Here is a 15,038-nt window from a genome sequence, read left to right as displayed (position 1 = left end):
TGGTATTTCTAAACAGTCAAATCCCGCTACAACAAAATTGACGGGATGCACGAAAAAATTAATTGTAGCAAAACTTCATCTATAGACTACAAAGATTAGTAAGATCTGTTATGACTTTTTCTTTGATTTCAGTGAGTGCATGCATTGAACTGTCGCTAACTCAGACGTACCTGGTCGAATACTATGAGTGAACATATTTTATCGCGTATAAGACAATCAAAATATACTGAAAATTTGGAGCTTAAAGTCGGGGTGTGAAATTTACGAAAATTTCGGTGTGCAAGTTGGCTTCACGGCACGGCTTCACGGCAAAGCATTGAAGGCGGCTTTGAGTCAATATGCGGGTAGTCTTTTTTTCCCTCCCGCGTTTTGCGGTTGGGGTGCCGGTTATATAAAGGGGTGGGTTATTCAGAATAAAATACAATATTCAGACGACCCTTGGGGCGTGCCGAGTGCACAGCTTGGCGAATGAGCGTGCCAAAGCTTCGCTAGAGGCCAACTGATAACTGCAACTGAAAATGACAAAACTCCGCATTACCGTGGCCATAAGTGAACGACAGGAAAGCCGCAACACTTCGTGTCCTTTTATGACTTTATTTTCTTAATCTACAGCTGTGTTAACTGTGCACCTTCAGGTCGTATTTGCTATCGATGAACAAGACGATAGCAACCGCGGTTTCCTGCGCAGTGGTTGTGGCAAACAGGACTTCTATTTTTAATCTGTGTGCACTGTGCTGGCCGTGCATGTGACTTGAGAACTGTGTCATTCCTATCTTTGTTCGCATCATTACGACAAGAAATATTGGGTTGAGTCGGTGCACGCTGACTGCGCACGTGCGTTCACTCATGATCACGTTTGACATGACTGCATTTGTGTTCGCAGCGGTTGTGGCAGAATGCAGGTACGCTGGGTCTAGGTGCACGTTGCTTGCGTGTTTGCCTTCACGATGCGTGCATATCATTCACGATCCCAGGCCAAGTGATGACAAACAATAGTTTTGTTTGGAGCGCGACTTCAAAAACATTTGGCAGGGGTTCTTTAAGATCGTGATTCTGCCGCGGCCTGCAGGTACATCAAATCCACCGGCAGCATCATGTCTCCAATTAAAACACGATTGTTGCGATACGACAGTGCGCTCTGAATCTCGCGAGTCGTCGAGAAATGGCCGAGTTGGTAGTGAAATTTCGCGGCAATCCTCGGCAAGTTTTTTTTTCTTATGGGGCAGTACTCGCAAAAACTTTGTTAAAGCGGAAATATTCAGGAAAAGTATTCGTTGTGACGAGACATTTTTCACATTGTTTTCTATGGGCAGCTGATGGTGAATCGAAAATTGTTTGTTGTGGCAGTAATTTTGTTGTAGCACGATTCGACTGTACCTGCCAACTCTCCTGATTTGCCTTGGAGACTTCCAATTGTGTGATCACAGCCATAAACCTCCTAATAACCTGGCTGAACTCAATTTTGAAAGAAAAAAAAAAAAACAGTGCGGGTATGATTGCAAGCAATCGTGAGAACACCATCGTGGCAACCCTAGTGCTCCTGCGGTAACCATGTAGCGCACAAGCACTTTGGGAGCTACCATGCTACAGTTGTTCTAAAGCATGGCGAAGCTCTGCAAGTGCCTAATGCCTGCTGGTGTTTTACTACGTCAGGTTGCATGACGAATAGTAGTGAAACACACATTGTGCATTTTGAAGCAGTTTTCGTTAGCTAAGCACCGAACGATGTTTGTCAAGGCGTCTAGTTTGCGGGGCACGCGAAAGAAAAAGTGTGCACAGGGCTATGTGCCAATAAATTTTTTACTGATGATATAAATAGGTAAGTACTGTCAGAGTGTGTTCAGTGGGAGGCAAGCGACCCACTCAGACCCGTAGAGTTTGAAATAGCGCAGGCTCTACTAAGGCATGTGCTGCCTTATACCATAGCCTCCTATAGGAGGCTATGCTTATACGAACATGAGAAGAAACAAAATAAGCAGACAACCATGGATCGAGATGGAATGTACTTGGAGGGTTTACTAAAATGTTTCCAGAAGTTTATGCCTGCTGCTTGTTAAACTTGAAACTACCAATATAAAGATTCCTGAGGATGTGTTCGCAATCATGAAATCAGCCATTGGCTGTGTCTGTTTTAGTTTGCCGAGAGAAGATTGAGTTATTTTTGGCTTTCCATAAAGTGAAAGTTTAAATTTCGTGCGCCGTGTCGTGCTATACTTGTCTAATATGTTGCACAAGAGCCTTGAATACTGATCTGCAGTGAATACTGACTAGGTTCAAAAAGGGCTGCAGGGCCCTCTGAAGTGACCATTTGAGATAAGGACAATTTCGTTCACTTATCACAGGCATTGCCTGAAACAATATTTGTGTGTTCCCCACCCCCCTTCCACTTGTGGCGAGTCTGCCGATTTCAGAAGTCGATCGGTTGGTAGGTATGTGGGCCCATGGCATGTAGAGCCCGGCACAAAATCTGCATCTCTCAACATGCGATGGCTTACTGAAGCATGCACAAGAACCAACCACAAAAGATGATCTGTTAACACATTTAATAGCTCACATTACTGCATGAAAAATCAACCTTAGATCATCATCATCATTCTCAGCCTGTTTTATTAATTCACTGCAGGACGAAGGCCTCTTTCAATGATCTCCAAGTGTAACACACTTCGGGTGAGGCCCCGCCGATCTAACAGCGGTGTGCAGCAGACTCGCATGCTCCTACTTTGCGCTTCGGCCCGCGACGGCCTCCTAGTCGACCCGTGCAGGGTTGCATGTGTAGTGATCTTTGAGTTTGACTGATGCACTCATAGAGCAGTCTCGGAGATTTCATAAAAATCAAACAAGCATTTAATTAAAACTAGGTGAATGGCAGGATTTAGCAAAAATAAATTAACAAGAAAAACACTAATATATGCAATGAAAAAACAGATACAAATGAACTACGCTCTAAAAAACACTACAAAAGGTACAAGTAGACAATGAAGAAGGTTGATAAAATAGAGAAATGATGGAAATCAAAAGAGATACAAAGAAGAATTACAGAAAAAAGTTGTGTTCTCGCTTCTGAGTTTCTGCATGCGGCGCAGCGCGCACTAAGACAATATTTCAAGCTGGTGAAAATAATGGTTACAAGAAAATCACATTAAAAAGTTCTATACACACCAGTCCAGCTCGGGGTTCATGTAAGGGAGTTGACGGGGTGCCGCTGAAGGTCTTGCCTGCTTAGGTAAATGATGAGGTTGGCCGGTTTTGCAGCCGACTCAATTTGTTGCACGGAACACTCCATGCTCACCGCTTACGTGAGACCCGTGACACCAACGACCGCGCTGTTCACTAGTTCAACGTCAACTGCCGAAACAGTCAAACTCTTTTTGGGCTGTACGCATCCACCTTGAGGTGATTTCCCTCCAAACACATATGTGCCCTCTTCGCTGCAGGTGTAGAGAAAACAAGGCGGTGCCTTTGCCAAGTATTTAGTTGCCGAAAGTTTTCTCCCCCAACACAAAGACGCTCTTTCTTGGAAAACTAGGTGTGCGGGCAAGAATTGCAGTCATTTGTGACACAAAGTTTACCCTATCCTGTGGGACCTGATTCCATATCCGTGCCAAATTTCTAATGTCCTCGACTGCATTGCTCATTCTTTGGTCAGCATTCTGTTGCTCTCATTGTCCAGCTGTTGCTTGTGCTACATGTTGTGTAGCCAGCCCAGGTAAATTTCTTTCACTTGATGTCAGAACATTTGCTACCCCAGTTTTTTTCCTGACCCATTCAGCCATTCTTTAATTCTTAGTGTTACTCCTGTCATTCTTCATTTCATTGCATGCTATGGAGTCCTCAACCGAAAAGTTTCTTTAGTTGCTTTGTCGTCTTCCATGTTTCAGCCCCACAGGTCAGACCTGACAGTATTCAGTGATTGTGAAGTTTTTGCTTTAATGACAGAGGCAGATTTCCTGACATCATATGGGGGTGCTTTCTGAATGCGCTCCAGCCCATTCTCATTCTCGTCATGTCAGCGCCGAACAAGCTGTCGAAGCTGTGTGCACGCATAACTCGCGATGCCAGAAAGAAAGCATCTTGTGGTGAAAAGCCCCCCCCTTTTTTTTGTGAAAAAAGTACAACGGGGAACAGCGCTTCTTTTTACAATTTTTGTCTTTTTTCGTTTTTCTTTTTTTAAATGCCTAGTTTCTATTCATGATTTCTTTCTCTTTTGACAGTCTATTTACTGAAGCACTATCTTTTTCTTCATATTAATTTTTAGGCCTACTTCTTATACTTTATTTTTTCAATTCCTCAATCATTATTTGCAATTTGTTGCCATCATTACTGAAGGCAACTATGTTACCTGCAAATCATAGGTGGCTGAGACATTCTCCGTTAACTTTGATTCCTGCTTCTTCCTTAGCCTAGTTGTTGAAACGCTTCCTCCAAGCATGCTGTGAATGAAATTGGGGATATTGTACTTTCTTGTCTGACTCCTTTTTTATCGTAACTTTATCACTTTTTTCTTGTTAAAACTCAAGGTAGCTGGGGAGTCTGTGCATGTCAGCTAAGGTATTGACAAGAGCTTTAGGTACTCCTTGTTGACTTAGTTTTTTTAAAACAGTTGGTACCTGTACTGAAGCAAGTGCCTTCTTGTAGTCTATAAACGTTACGTAAATACTAAAGGGGCTTGTATTCAGCAGCTTGCACCACTACCTGATTGATCACATGAATGTAATCTGTAGTAGAGTAGTCTTCCCTGAAACTGGCCTGTCCTTTTGGTTGGTTCAAGTGAAGTGTTTTTCTTAATCTGTTGGAAATAACATTTGTAAATATTTTGTACCACCGAAAGTAAGCTGATGGGCCCATAAGTCACTTATGTCATCTTTCTTATGTATTATATAGTATAATGGTGGCATTTTTCCAACTCACTGTAACTGTTGTAAAAAGAAATTTTTATTGCTCTTTAATTAGATCAGCTGTTATTCCGCCATCGCTAGCTCCTTTTCTGCTCGGCCTATTGTGTATAGCCTTTCTAAATCTCTGATGTATGGGAGTCATCCTGTTAGGTGTTTATATATCTTTTGTTGTGCTTGCGTAACAAGATCAGTATGTCCTTATATTGTGCTTGTGCGAATATTCTAGCATTTTGAATATTTGAGCCATGATTGAGGTATTCGAAATTTTGGATTCAAATTTATATTATTGGAAGTTTCGAAGTATTCAAAATGAACGAATAGAAAAATATTAGTTCGCATGTAATCTCCTGTGAAAGGGGTTTCACTGCAGTAGGGAATGCTGTACCGTGAATACACCTCCCCAGAGAAAATCCGCACTGCTGCAAAGTCTTATTTTAAAATTAAATGAACATCTTTCCTTCACACCGATTCTATATAATTAAGTTTAAAAGCTTGTTATGCCAGCTTTTATAATCAAAGCACAGTAAATTCTGAAACGTAACATATATTACAGTTTATTATTTGTATTTTAGCAAAATTATACAAATTCAATATTTGTATAAGCCTAGTGTCTATATATATATATATAGACACTAGGATTATACAAATATTGAATTTTAGGCTCAAAGCAGAAAGTTATTCGTTTCAAACTATTTTTATTCGAATTCAAGTAGTATATATCGCACATTGCAAATAAAAGTGAGCACTTTTATCATGACTCAACTAACCTACACAATATATATATTTTTTAATTGAAACAAGGCATGCACAAATGTTGAAACAACTTTGAGTAGTAGTGAGATTTGACTTTTGCTAGAATGCAAATAATAAACTGTAATATATGTTACGTTTCAGAATTTACTATGCTTTGATCATAAAAGCTGGCATAACAAGCTTCTAAACTTAAAAATATAGAATCTTATATTCACATACATGCACATACATGGGGGGGGGGGGGGGGGACGCATATTTTTTTTTATGAGAGCCTAACTGAAACTGGGACACTGGCAAACACAATTTTTCTCGCGATTGACAATACAATCAGCAGGCCTGTGGCAGGAATTTTTTTGCCACTATGATCTTGTCTCCTAAATACCTCTAATCTATATTCCGGCTAAAATCTATACAGCCCGCTATTATCGGTATTTAGAGGTAAAATTTGTATTTGGCACTTGTAGATTATAACATTCCATTTGGGCTTGAACTAGCTCATAAAATAAGTCTAAAACCATTCAAATGTATGGAACAGTAATATTTTGCAATAAATTTGTCATCATCCCCGTGCTTCTGTCCGTACTATCCTTTGTTGCATGGGTGTAATGGCGACGACTAGACTTCAAGAGGAATTATAGTTCTTTTTGGTAAAAGGCACACTACTATGAACATTTGGCAGTGTCTTCTTGTTCTTAGCATATATTGAATGCCTTGAAAAAGGTTGCAGCTCTTCTGAGCTCATTTTATGCCGTGCCGTTTCGGATCATTTCTTCTTCTTCAAGGAATAGATCAGTGCCCTATACCTTCATTTCGTATATCTTTTGTGTCAAATTTACCGCCTTGGAGCAAAAGAATGACACGATGCTTTAGCGCTAAACTCGAAAAAAAAAAGAAAACGTACAAACACACGCAAAGGGGCACATGAAGTACGAAAGTTGGTCTCTTACTCATTATATTTGAACTTTGCCCCACAGCATCATGTCCTTCAGTAAGTGACAACTTGCCCTAGAAAAACTAATTGTGGAACGTAAGCACGATAATAAAGCAACTAGGACACAAATGAAACAGATTGGAGGAGGCCATGTTGGTTGTTTTAGTCAGAATTGTTGACGCAGTGCTGGTTTAATGAATGGGGCTTTGTTTAGTTGAAACAAATGCGGGGCTTCGCTCACTTATGAATAAAAGCTGCCTTTTTGAGTTCACGTTACCATCAGGATTGCCCCATTTTGATTCCACCTGTTTTAGAAGTTAAGGATACTTAGGTGGGCGTTATGCTCCTGTAAAGTTAAACCCAGTTTCGGTAACTGCGGTTGGCTCTTTTCGCAAAAAATAAAGTGTCATATATATATATATATATATATATATATATATATATATATATATATATATATATATATATATATATATATATATATATATAGACAAGCAGCACTTGTCTTTTTGTCTGTGTGTCTTTTTGGTGCATCAACTCCCCTCATCAGGTTGTATTGTGGAAACTCGTGACAGACACTGTCCGATTATGGTAGAGGGTAGAACATTTGTTGAGCAAAATGTAGAATCTCAAAGTCTGACAGGAAAGAAATTCTCTCCATGATGACAAACGAAAAAGGCATGTTGAGGACAATGAAAAAGGAATGTGAAGAGTTTGCATGCCGTACACAATATAAAACAAGTTTATACCAACCTTATTTTTGTAAAATGCACAGCCCTGAGTGGTCATGTTTCTTGGACATAGCTTTTAAAGTGATTCTTTTCCCACATCTAGCATAAGCTTGGAGTGTTGCTTTTCCCAAATGTAAATATAAACACGAAAGAGCATTTTCAGCTCCCTGTTGAAAACCTCACATGTAATTTTATATATATATATATATATATATATATATTCACTGCAGGACAAAGGCCTCTCCCATGTTTCCCCAGTTATCCGGTCCTGTGCTTGATGCTGCCAATTTATACCCGCAAACTTCTTAATCTCATCTGCCCACCTAACCTTCTGTCTCCCCCTAACCCGATTCCCTTCTCTGGGAATCCAGTTCGTTACCCTTAATGACCAGCGGTTATCCTGTCTACGTGCTACATGCCCGGCCCATGTCCATTTCTTCTTGATTTCAACTATGATATCCTTAACCCCCGTTTGTCCCCTAATCCACTCTGCTCTCTTCTTGTCTCTTAAGGTTACACTTACCATTTTTCTTTCCATTGCTCACTGCGTCGTCCTCAATTTAAGTTGAACAATCTTTGTAAGTCTCCACGTTTCTGCTCCGTAGCTAAGTACCGGCAAGATACAGCTGTTATATACCTTCCTCTTGAGGGATAGCGGCAATCTACCTGTCATAATTTGAGAGTGCTTGCCGAATGTGCTCCACCCCATTCTTATTCTTCTATTTACTTCAATCTCGTGGTTCGGCTGTGGGGTTATTACCTGCCCTAAGTAGACATAGTCTTTTACAACTTGAAGTGCACTATTACCTATCTCGAAGCGCTGCTCTTTTCCGAGGTTGTTGTACATTACTTTCGTTTTCTGCAGATTAATTTTAAGACCCACCTTTCTGCTCTCCTTGACTAAATCCGTAATCATGAGTTGCAATTCATCCCCTGAGTTACTCAGCAATGCAATGTTATCGGTGAAGCGCAGGTTACTAAGGTACTCTCCATTAACTCTTATCCCTAACTGTTCCCATTCTAGGCTTCTGAAAACCTCCTGTAAGCACGCGGTAAATAGCATTGGGGAGATTGTGTCCACCTGCCTTACACCCTTCTTGATTGGTATTCTGTTGCTTTCTTTATGAAGCACTATGGTAGCAGTTGATCCCCTGTAGATTTCTTCCAGAATGTTTATATATACTTCATCTACGCCCTGATTCCGCAGTGTCTGCACGACGGCTGATATTTCTACTGAATCAAACGCCTTCTCGTAATCTATGAAGGCTATGTATAGTGGTTGGTTATATTCTGAGCATTTCTTTATTACCTGATTGACAGCATAAATGTGGTCAATTGTTGAGTAGCCTGTTCGAAATCCTGCTTGTTCCTTCGGTTGATTGAAATCGAATGTTTTCTTTACTCTGTTAGCAATTACCTTTGTAAATAGCTTGTATACTACAGAGAGCAAGCTGATTGGCCTGTAATTCTTCAAGTCCTTGTCATGTCCTTTCTTGTGTATTAAGATGATGTTAGCGTTTTTCCAAGACTCTGGTACTCTTCCCGTCAGGAGACACCTCGTAAACAAGGTGGCTAGTTTTTCTAACACAATCTGTCCTCCATCTTTCAGCAGATCTGATGTTACCTGATCTTCACCAGCAGCTTTGCCTCTTTGCATGCTCTCCAAAGCTTTTCTGACTTCTTCTATCATTACTGGTGGGGTGTCATCTGGGTCACTGCTGGTTCATGTAGTATTAGGGTCGTGGTTGTTTTGGCTACTGTACAGGTCTCTGTAAAACTCCTCCGCTATTTTAACTATTCTATTCATATTGGTAGTTATTTTGCCTTGTTTGTCCCTTAGTGCATACATCCAATTTTTGCCTATCATAAGTTTCCTCTTCACTGTTTTGATGCTTCCTCCGTTTTTCAGAGCGTGTTCAATTCTATTCATGTTATACCTTCTTACATTGCATACCTTACGTCTATTAATCAACTTCGAAAGTTCTGCCAGTTCTATTTTGTCTGTTGTACTTGAGACTTTCATGATTTGACACTTCTTAATTAGATTCTTTGTTTCCTGGGAAAGCTTGCCAGTGTCCTGTCTAACTACCCTGCTTCCAACTTCCACTGGACACTCCGTAATGATACTCGTCAGATTATCATTCATTGTATCTACGCTAAGGTTGGTTTTCTCACTAAGAGCCGAGTACCTGCTCTGAAGCGACACTCTGAATTCCTGTACTTTCCCTCTCAGTGCTAACTCATTGATTGGCTTCTTGCGTATTAGTTTCTGTCGTTCCTTCTTCAAGTCTAGGCGAATTCGAGACCGTACCATTCTATGGTCACTGCATTGTACCTTGCCAACCACTTCCACCTCCTGTACGATTCCTGGGTGTGCACTCATTATAAGGTCTATTTCGTTCTTATTTTTGCCATTAGGGCTTCTCCATGTCCACTTGCGGTTTCCTTGTTTTCGGTAGAAGGTATTCAAAATCCGTAAATTATTGCGTTCTGCGAATTCTACTAGTAGTTCTCCTTTGGCGTTTCTAGTACCGATGCCATAATCTCCTACTACGTGGTCTCCAGCTTGCTTCTTTCCTACCTTTGCATTAATGTCGCCCATCACTACAGTATACTGTGTTTTTACCTTACTCATTGCCGATTCCACGTCTTCATAGAAGCTTTCAACTGAAGCGTCATCATGGCTGGATGTAGGCGCGTAAGCCTGTACCACCTTCATCTTGTATCTTTTATTCAATTTATTTACGATACCTACCACCCTTTCATTAATGCTACAGTATTCCTCTATGTTGCCAGCTATGTTTCTGTGAATTAGAAACTCCACTCCCAGTTCTCTTCTGTCTGCCAAGCCCCGATAACAAAGGACGTGCCAATTCTGTAGCACCGTATAGGCCTCATCTGTCCTCCTAACCTCACTGAGCCCTATTATATCCCATTTAACACCCTCTAGCTCCTCGAATAGTACAGCTAGACTTCCCTCACTTGATAAAGCTCTAGCGTTAAACGTTGCCAAGTTCAGGTTCCAATGGCGGCCTGTCCGGATCCAGAGATTCTTAGCACCCTCTGCTGCGTTGCAGATCTGACCGCCGCCGTGGTCAGTTGCTTCGCAGCTGCTGGGGACTGAGGGCCGTGAGTTATTTGACGTATGCATGTGGGAGGTAGTGGCCAAATGCTGCAACAGGGTGGCCAATCCTTCTCTGGTGAGGGAGTGCGTTCCCGGCGGTGGTTACGGGTGAGGCCGCACCCCAGGCCTCTTAATGCAGTTCCATCACCATGCGGATTTTTTTTTTTATCCTGTTGGGAACTGTGCGGCACCGGGATTTGAACCACAGACCTTTTGCATGCGAGGCGGGTGCTCTAACCACTATGCCACTATGCCACATATATGTATATATATATCTTTTATTAAAGGACCCCTGCAATATTGTTTCATGTAGCCATGAAATGTTCTTGCAAAAAAGCTTACTGCCTCCTGAATTGACCCCCAGAAACATTTTTATATTTCATCAAGTATGAGAGCAGTTACAGAGATTTGTCAACCACTTTAATTGCTTTCTCTCTTCTCTCATCCTAACAAATGTGCTGGAAGCTAGCAGGAACGAATAGCGCGGGGCAAGAAAGTCCGTCATGCTTGGCTCGTGACCCTGAGAACTTTTCTTTGTTTTTCCTTCGAACACATAACTAACATCCAGTGTGACTGTGAGTGCGCGCAGCCATGTGGTGGTCTTCTGCGGCGACCGCCGTAACTACAGAGACCAACATGCTCAAATCAACCAGTGGCGTTGAACTTGAGTATATGATGCAGCGATTTTGAGTACTATACAGCTTTGTTTGACAAGAGAAGAGGAACTGATTTTTAGCTGACTTTGAGAACTTATTGTAAATTGCAGGCCGAGTTTTGCGCTATAGTGTTCAGCTCGCGTGTTCTCAAGAGCTTCAACTACTGATCTGCAGCGTTTTCTGACCGTGCTAGAAAAGTGTTGCAAGGCCCCTTTAAGTTTAAATGGTAATTGATCTACCTCAGTTTTTTTTGTAACCATAGAGCTTTTTTTATTATACTGTTTTGTCTTGTGAAGGGCACTTAGTAGGGCGAAATTTGAAACAAAAAATAAATTTTTGTTTTCATCGCAATTTGGAAAGGGTGTCCCTCTGTGCATATTTTTCAGATTCGGGCTTTTTTTTAAACAGCAGTTTTTCTTGCTCAAAATCAGTTTTTCAGAAAGCAAGCATAGTGAGTGAAAACGCACCCTAGTGCAAGCCTCTCGTAGGCAACCTGTGCTTGCGGCCTATTTTTCTAAAAAACTTCATGTACGAAAGTCAAAATTCTTTTCTAGAGTCAGCTGTGTGTAGAAAATGGTCAGGTAACTTCTAAGGCAGTCTAAAGACACTGTGCAGCTTTATAATCACAATTCGTATTCGGAGCGCATCGGTTCAAACACAGTTTCTAGCTTTATTACACTTTATGTTTGTCGTGCTTGTTGATATGCTTAGATGTTGGGGGTAAAGTAGGTGGTCAGCTAGTGTAAATTTCACGGCAGCCTATACAGTTCTTTTGTTAACATGAATAAATGCCACTGATGTACTGAGGCGCTGGACGCTGAACCTGCATGTTCTTAATTGTTGAACCTGTCAGCATTTTTAGCGTCCTTCGAAGTGAATCACATGCACGGTGACAACAGGTATGCTGTAATGAACATTACCATTATTTGTGATGCAATAAGAACGAATAGAACATGAAAACTGCCCGGTGGAAGTGTTGAGTTAATGGAGTTGAGTCGCAGAGTCTTTGTTGTCTTTGTTTAGGTTCAGAGTGTTAAGAATTGCGACATTGGATATTATTCTTGCATATAATGATGGTAGTATCACATGAGCCAAATCTATGAAATAGTTAGGATTGAAACCAGACCAAACTACAGTCAATTTGCTGGAAAACATTGACAACACTCGTTTTTTCATAGAGCTGTACAAAATCTAACAAAAGAAGCAAGACAAGCTTTACGAGAGGACTCAAAGTGAAAAATTGACATCTGCAATAGTTAACGAGCCTAATATTACCAAATAATATTACCAAATACCAAATGATTACCAAATAATATAGTTGAACAGTGTTTGTGACAAAGTGTGAATTGCTTTTCAGCTTTTTTTTTAGTTTAAGCTCGATTATCTCAAAATCATGTTTTTTTATTACTTAGTAAGTACCATTATTTCCCTGCGTATTCCAAGATGACTAGTTCATTATTTTTTCTTGTATTCTGCATAAATACAAACAGCTACTGAAGCAGAATTGAAGTTATGCACTGTACAGTTTTTGTGTTACAAATTTTCATAGATGCCAATTACTTACTCAAAAGTTAGGTTTTAGTGGCAAAAAGTTCACCAAAATCCTAATATTGTCCAGATTTTAATATATATGCTTCAGTTAAAAGAGTAGAAAATTCGGAAGAAAATGAAGCATGAATTATGGGAATAACCCTTTTAGTCACTCGGGAAACGGTACCTCAATATGACCAAACATGCATGAAACGGATAGGACCCACCCGAGGCCCTTAACGTACCTTTAACAGCTTTTGAAAACCAAATACCAAAAATGCCAAAAAAAAAGGTGGTACTGTAAAATCCCGCTTGGGCCTTTGTCAGATGGTTGTGGAGTGTCTTTGTGCAAATGACCTGTGAATAAGAGCCGCTCTCGGGCTCTGGAGGCCTAGCCGGAAACGCTAGCATACTGCTGGAATGATCCTTCGACAACAATGATGATGAAATTATTTTGCGAGCCTCCCTCACCACATGTTTAGTTCAGCTTAAACCACCACCCCCTCAATACAGAAAAATGAGAAAGCTGTGCCTTTGGACATTACTATAGATAGTCTATCAATGGCACTATCAACAATATTTTTGATATAGATTGTTTGATAATGGCTATGTTGCCAATAATTTTATTTTACTGAATCATCTGCTTTAGGCCAATATCAACCTTGATAAGGAGGTGAGCCCTGATACACATAGTATTCAGAAAATTTGAAAACTGTGTTTACAAAGTAGTAGAAACGAAAGCTACGAAGTAACATCGCTATTTTTATACAAGAAAGCCAGAGTGAAGTAGCTGATGCCTTTTCTTTCCTTTCCTCAATATGTGAGCAATGAATAGCAGTCAAGTTATGCACAAGGAAGACCTTGTATTTTGCTTAATTTCCTTGCCACCACCAGGGGTGTAGTTGGTTTTGTCACCGCTTGAACAGAGCATTTTAGTTTCGCACTTGTGCTCTTCAGTTCAGTATATTTTCTCTTCAAATGACTCACAATTTATCGCAAGTTAATTATTTGTTTTTCTTGTATCTAGGCCATGGACAAGCAAGGAGCCAAAATTTTCAGCCAGTTTCTGCTCTCGGTACCAGTAATGTGGGAAGATAAGCCTCTGAAAATTTCTTTTGCTGGCACAACATACACGTCTATGCATGAGGCTGTGTTCTCATGGCTCCCACTTGCCACACTACAAGAAAGGAGGCAGTTTCTGCAGTTGAGTGCATGTTTTACACTTGCCCTAAAGATGGTTTTTATTGACTGTCCTACTGGTATGTGCATCTATGAATTGCCGGCTTATGGAAAGCATCAGTACACTGAAACTAAGCTTGTATGTACAGGCATCTATATATGGGTGGATTCATCAGCCTGAGTGAGCCCAAGTGAGTTTCAGTCTAGTGGGTCTAGTAAAATGAGTGGGCTTGGTTGTTTTCAGCCTGAATTGGTGATACCAAGGTGAATATGAACAAACCATGGCATTTGACTATATTTAATCTGGTGAGCTATTACTGTAGTACACTTGTTTTAATAAATATTGTAATGATGAAACCCGCTTTTTTTTACATTTTTGTAAATGTGCTGACTCAATTGAAGTGCATTTCCGAGTAAAATGGATTTACTGTGATCTTAATGCATTCATAGCATTTGATGTTATTTCAGGTTGTCTGCTGTATATCTTGCCGCTGCAGCCAGGCAAGCACCGTGTAATACAGTTCCACTGTGTGTGCCCGAGGTGTTACTAAAAAAGGTAATACATATAATTGACATCATTGGATCTGTGCTGTTTTTTATTGCTCTTTGCCACAAACCATATCATTTTTTTTCCCTTACTGTGACTGCAGTTCAAGTTTGTTGCACAGCGGGATGAGTGTACACTTGACGAGTTTGACTCTGATGCTTGGAAGCAATGCAATGAGTCAACTATAAAAGACTGGCTTCAATCTACCAAGGTACGGCTCAGCTCAGTAATGGCTACAGTTCCTTCATGTTGGGTTGTTATAAGCAGCTGCATTCTTTTACTTTCCAGCTATCTGTTCAGGAATGGGTCAACTTTGAATCTAAGATCAGCGATGGTGTCAATGCTGCTATCACACCAGTTATGAGGTGAGTTAGCTACTTATGACAGTGCTGGTCAAGTGGAGCCCTTGCAAAGCACACCTATTATGTGGTAACGTTTTGTGCTCAATTATGTGGAAGAAAAAAAAGTACAGGATACATGAAGCACCTATGCAGTTTCCATCTACTAAGTGCACCCGTATACACTCAAACCTTGTTATAACGAAATAATGGATATAACGAAGTAAATGAAATTCTCCTTGAAAGCTCCATAGGGAACCATGAATTTTAAATCTCATTGTAACAAAGTAAAATTGACCGGTAAATAGATATAACGAACTAACTTAGTCTATCAAATAGCCTATAAAAAAAAAC

At 40.5% G+C, this 15,038-nt stretch overlaps 1 protein-coding gene across 4 annotated transcripts in view; it reads left to right on the top strand.

Annotated features, from left to right (window-relative positions):
* The window catches only part of LOC119176320 (uncharacterized), an 81,539-nt gene that overhangs the window by 38,197 nt on the left and 28,304 nt on the right, over nucleotides 1-15,038 (top strand). For all 4 annotated transcript variants that reach the window (XM_037427542.2, XM_075877438.1, XM_075877439.1 and 1 more), the window contains exons 25-28: nucleotides 13,648-13,823; nucleotides 14,268-14,355; nucleotides 14,450-14,557; nucleotides 14,635-14,711. In XM_037427542.2, the coding sequence (XP_037283439.1) occupies nucleotides 13,648-13,823; nucleotides 14,268-14,355; nucleotides 14,450-14,557; nucleotides 14,635-14,711 (449 nt within the window). The remainder of the gene's footprint in view (nucleotides 1-13,647; nucleotides 13,824-14,267; nucleotides 14,356-14,449; nucleotides 14,558-14,634; nucleotides 14,712-15,038) is intronic.

This window comes from Rhipicephalus microplus, chromosome X (genome assembly GCF_043290135.1).
Source record: "Rhipicephalus microplus isolate Deutch F79 chromosome X, USDA_Rmic, whole genome shotgun sequence".
NCBI lineage: Eukaryota > Metazoa > Arthropoda > Arachnida > Ixodida > Ixodidae > Rhipicephalus > Rhipicephalus microplus.
The sequence above is the reverse complement of the archived record's forward strand: the minus strand, read 5'-3'. Positions and strand labels throughout refer to the sequence as shown.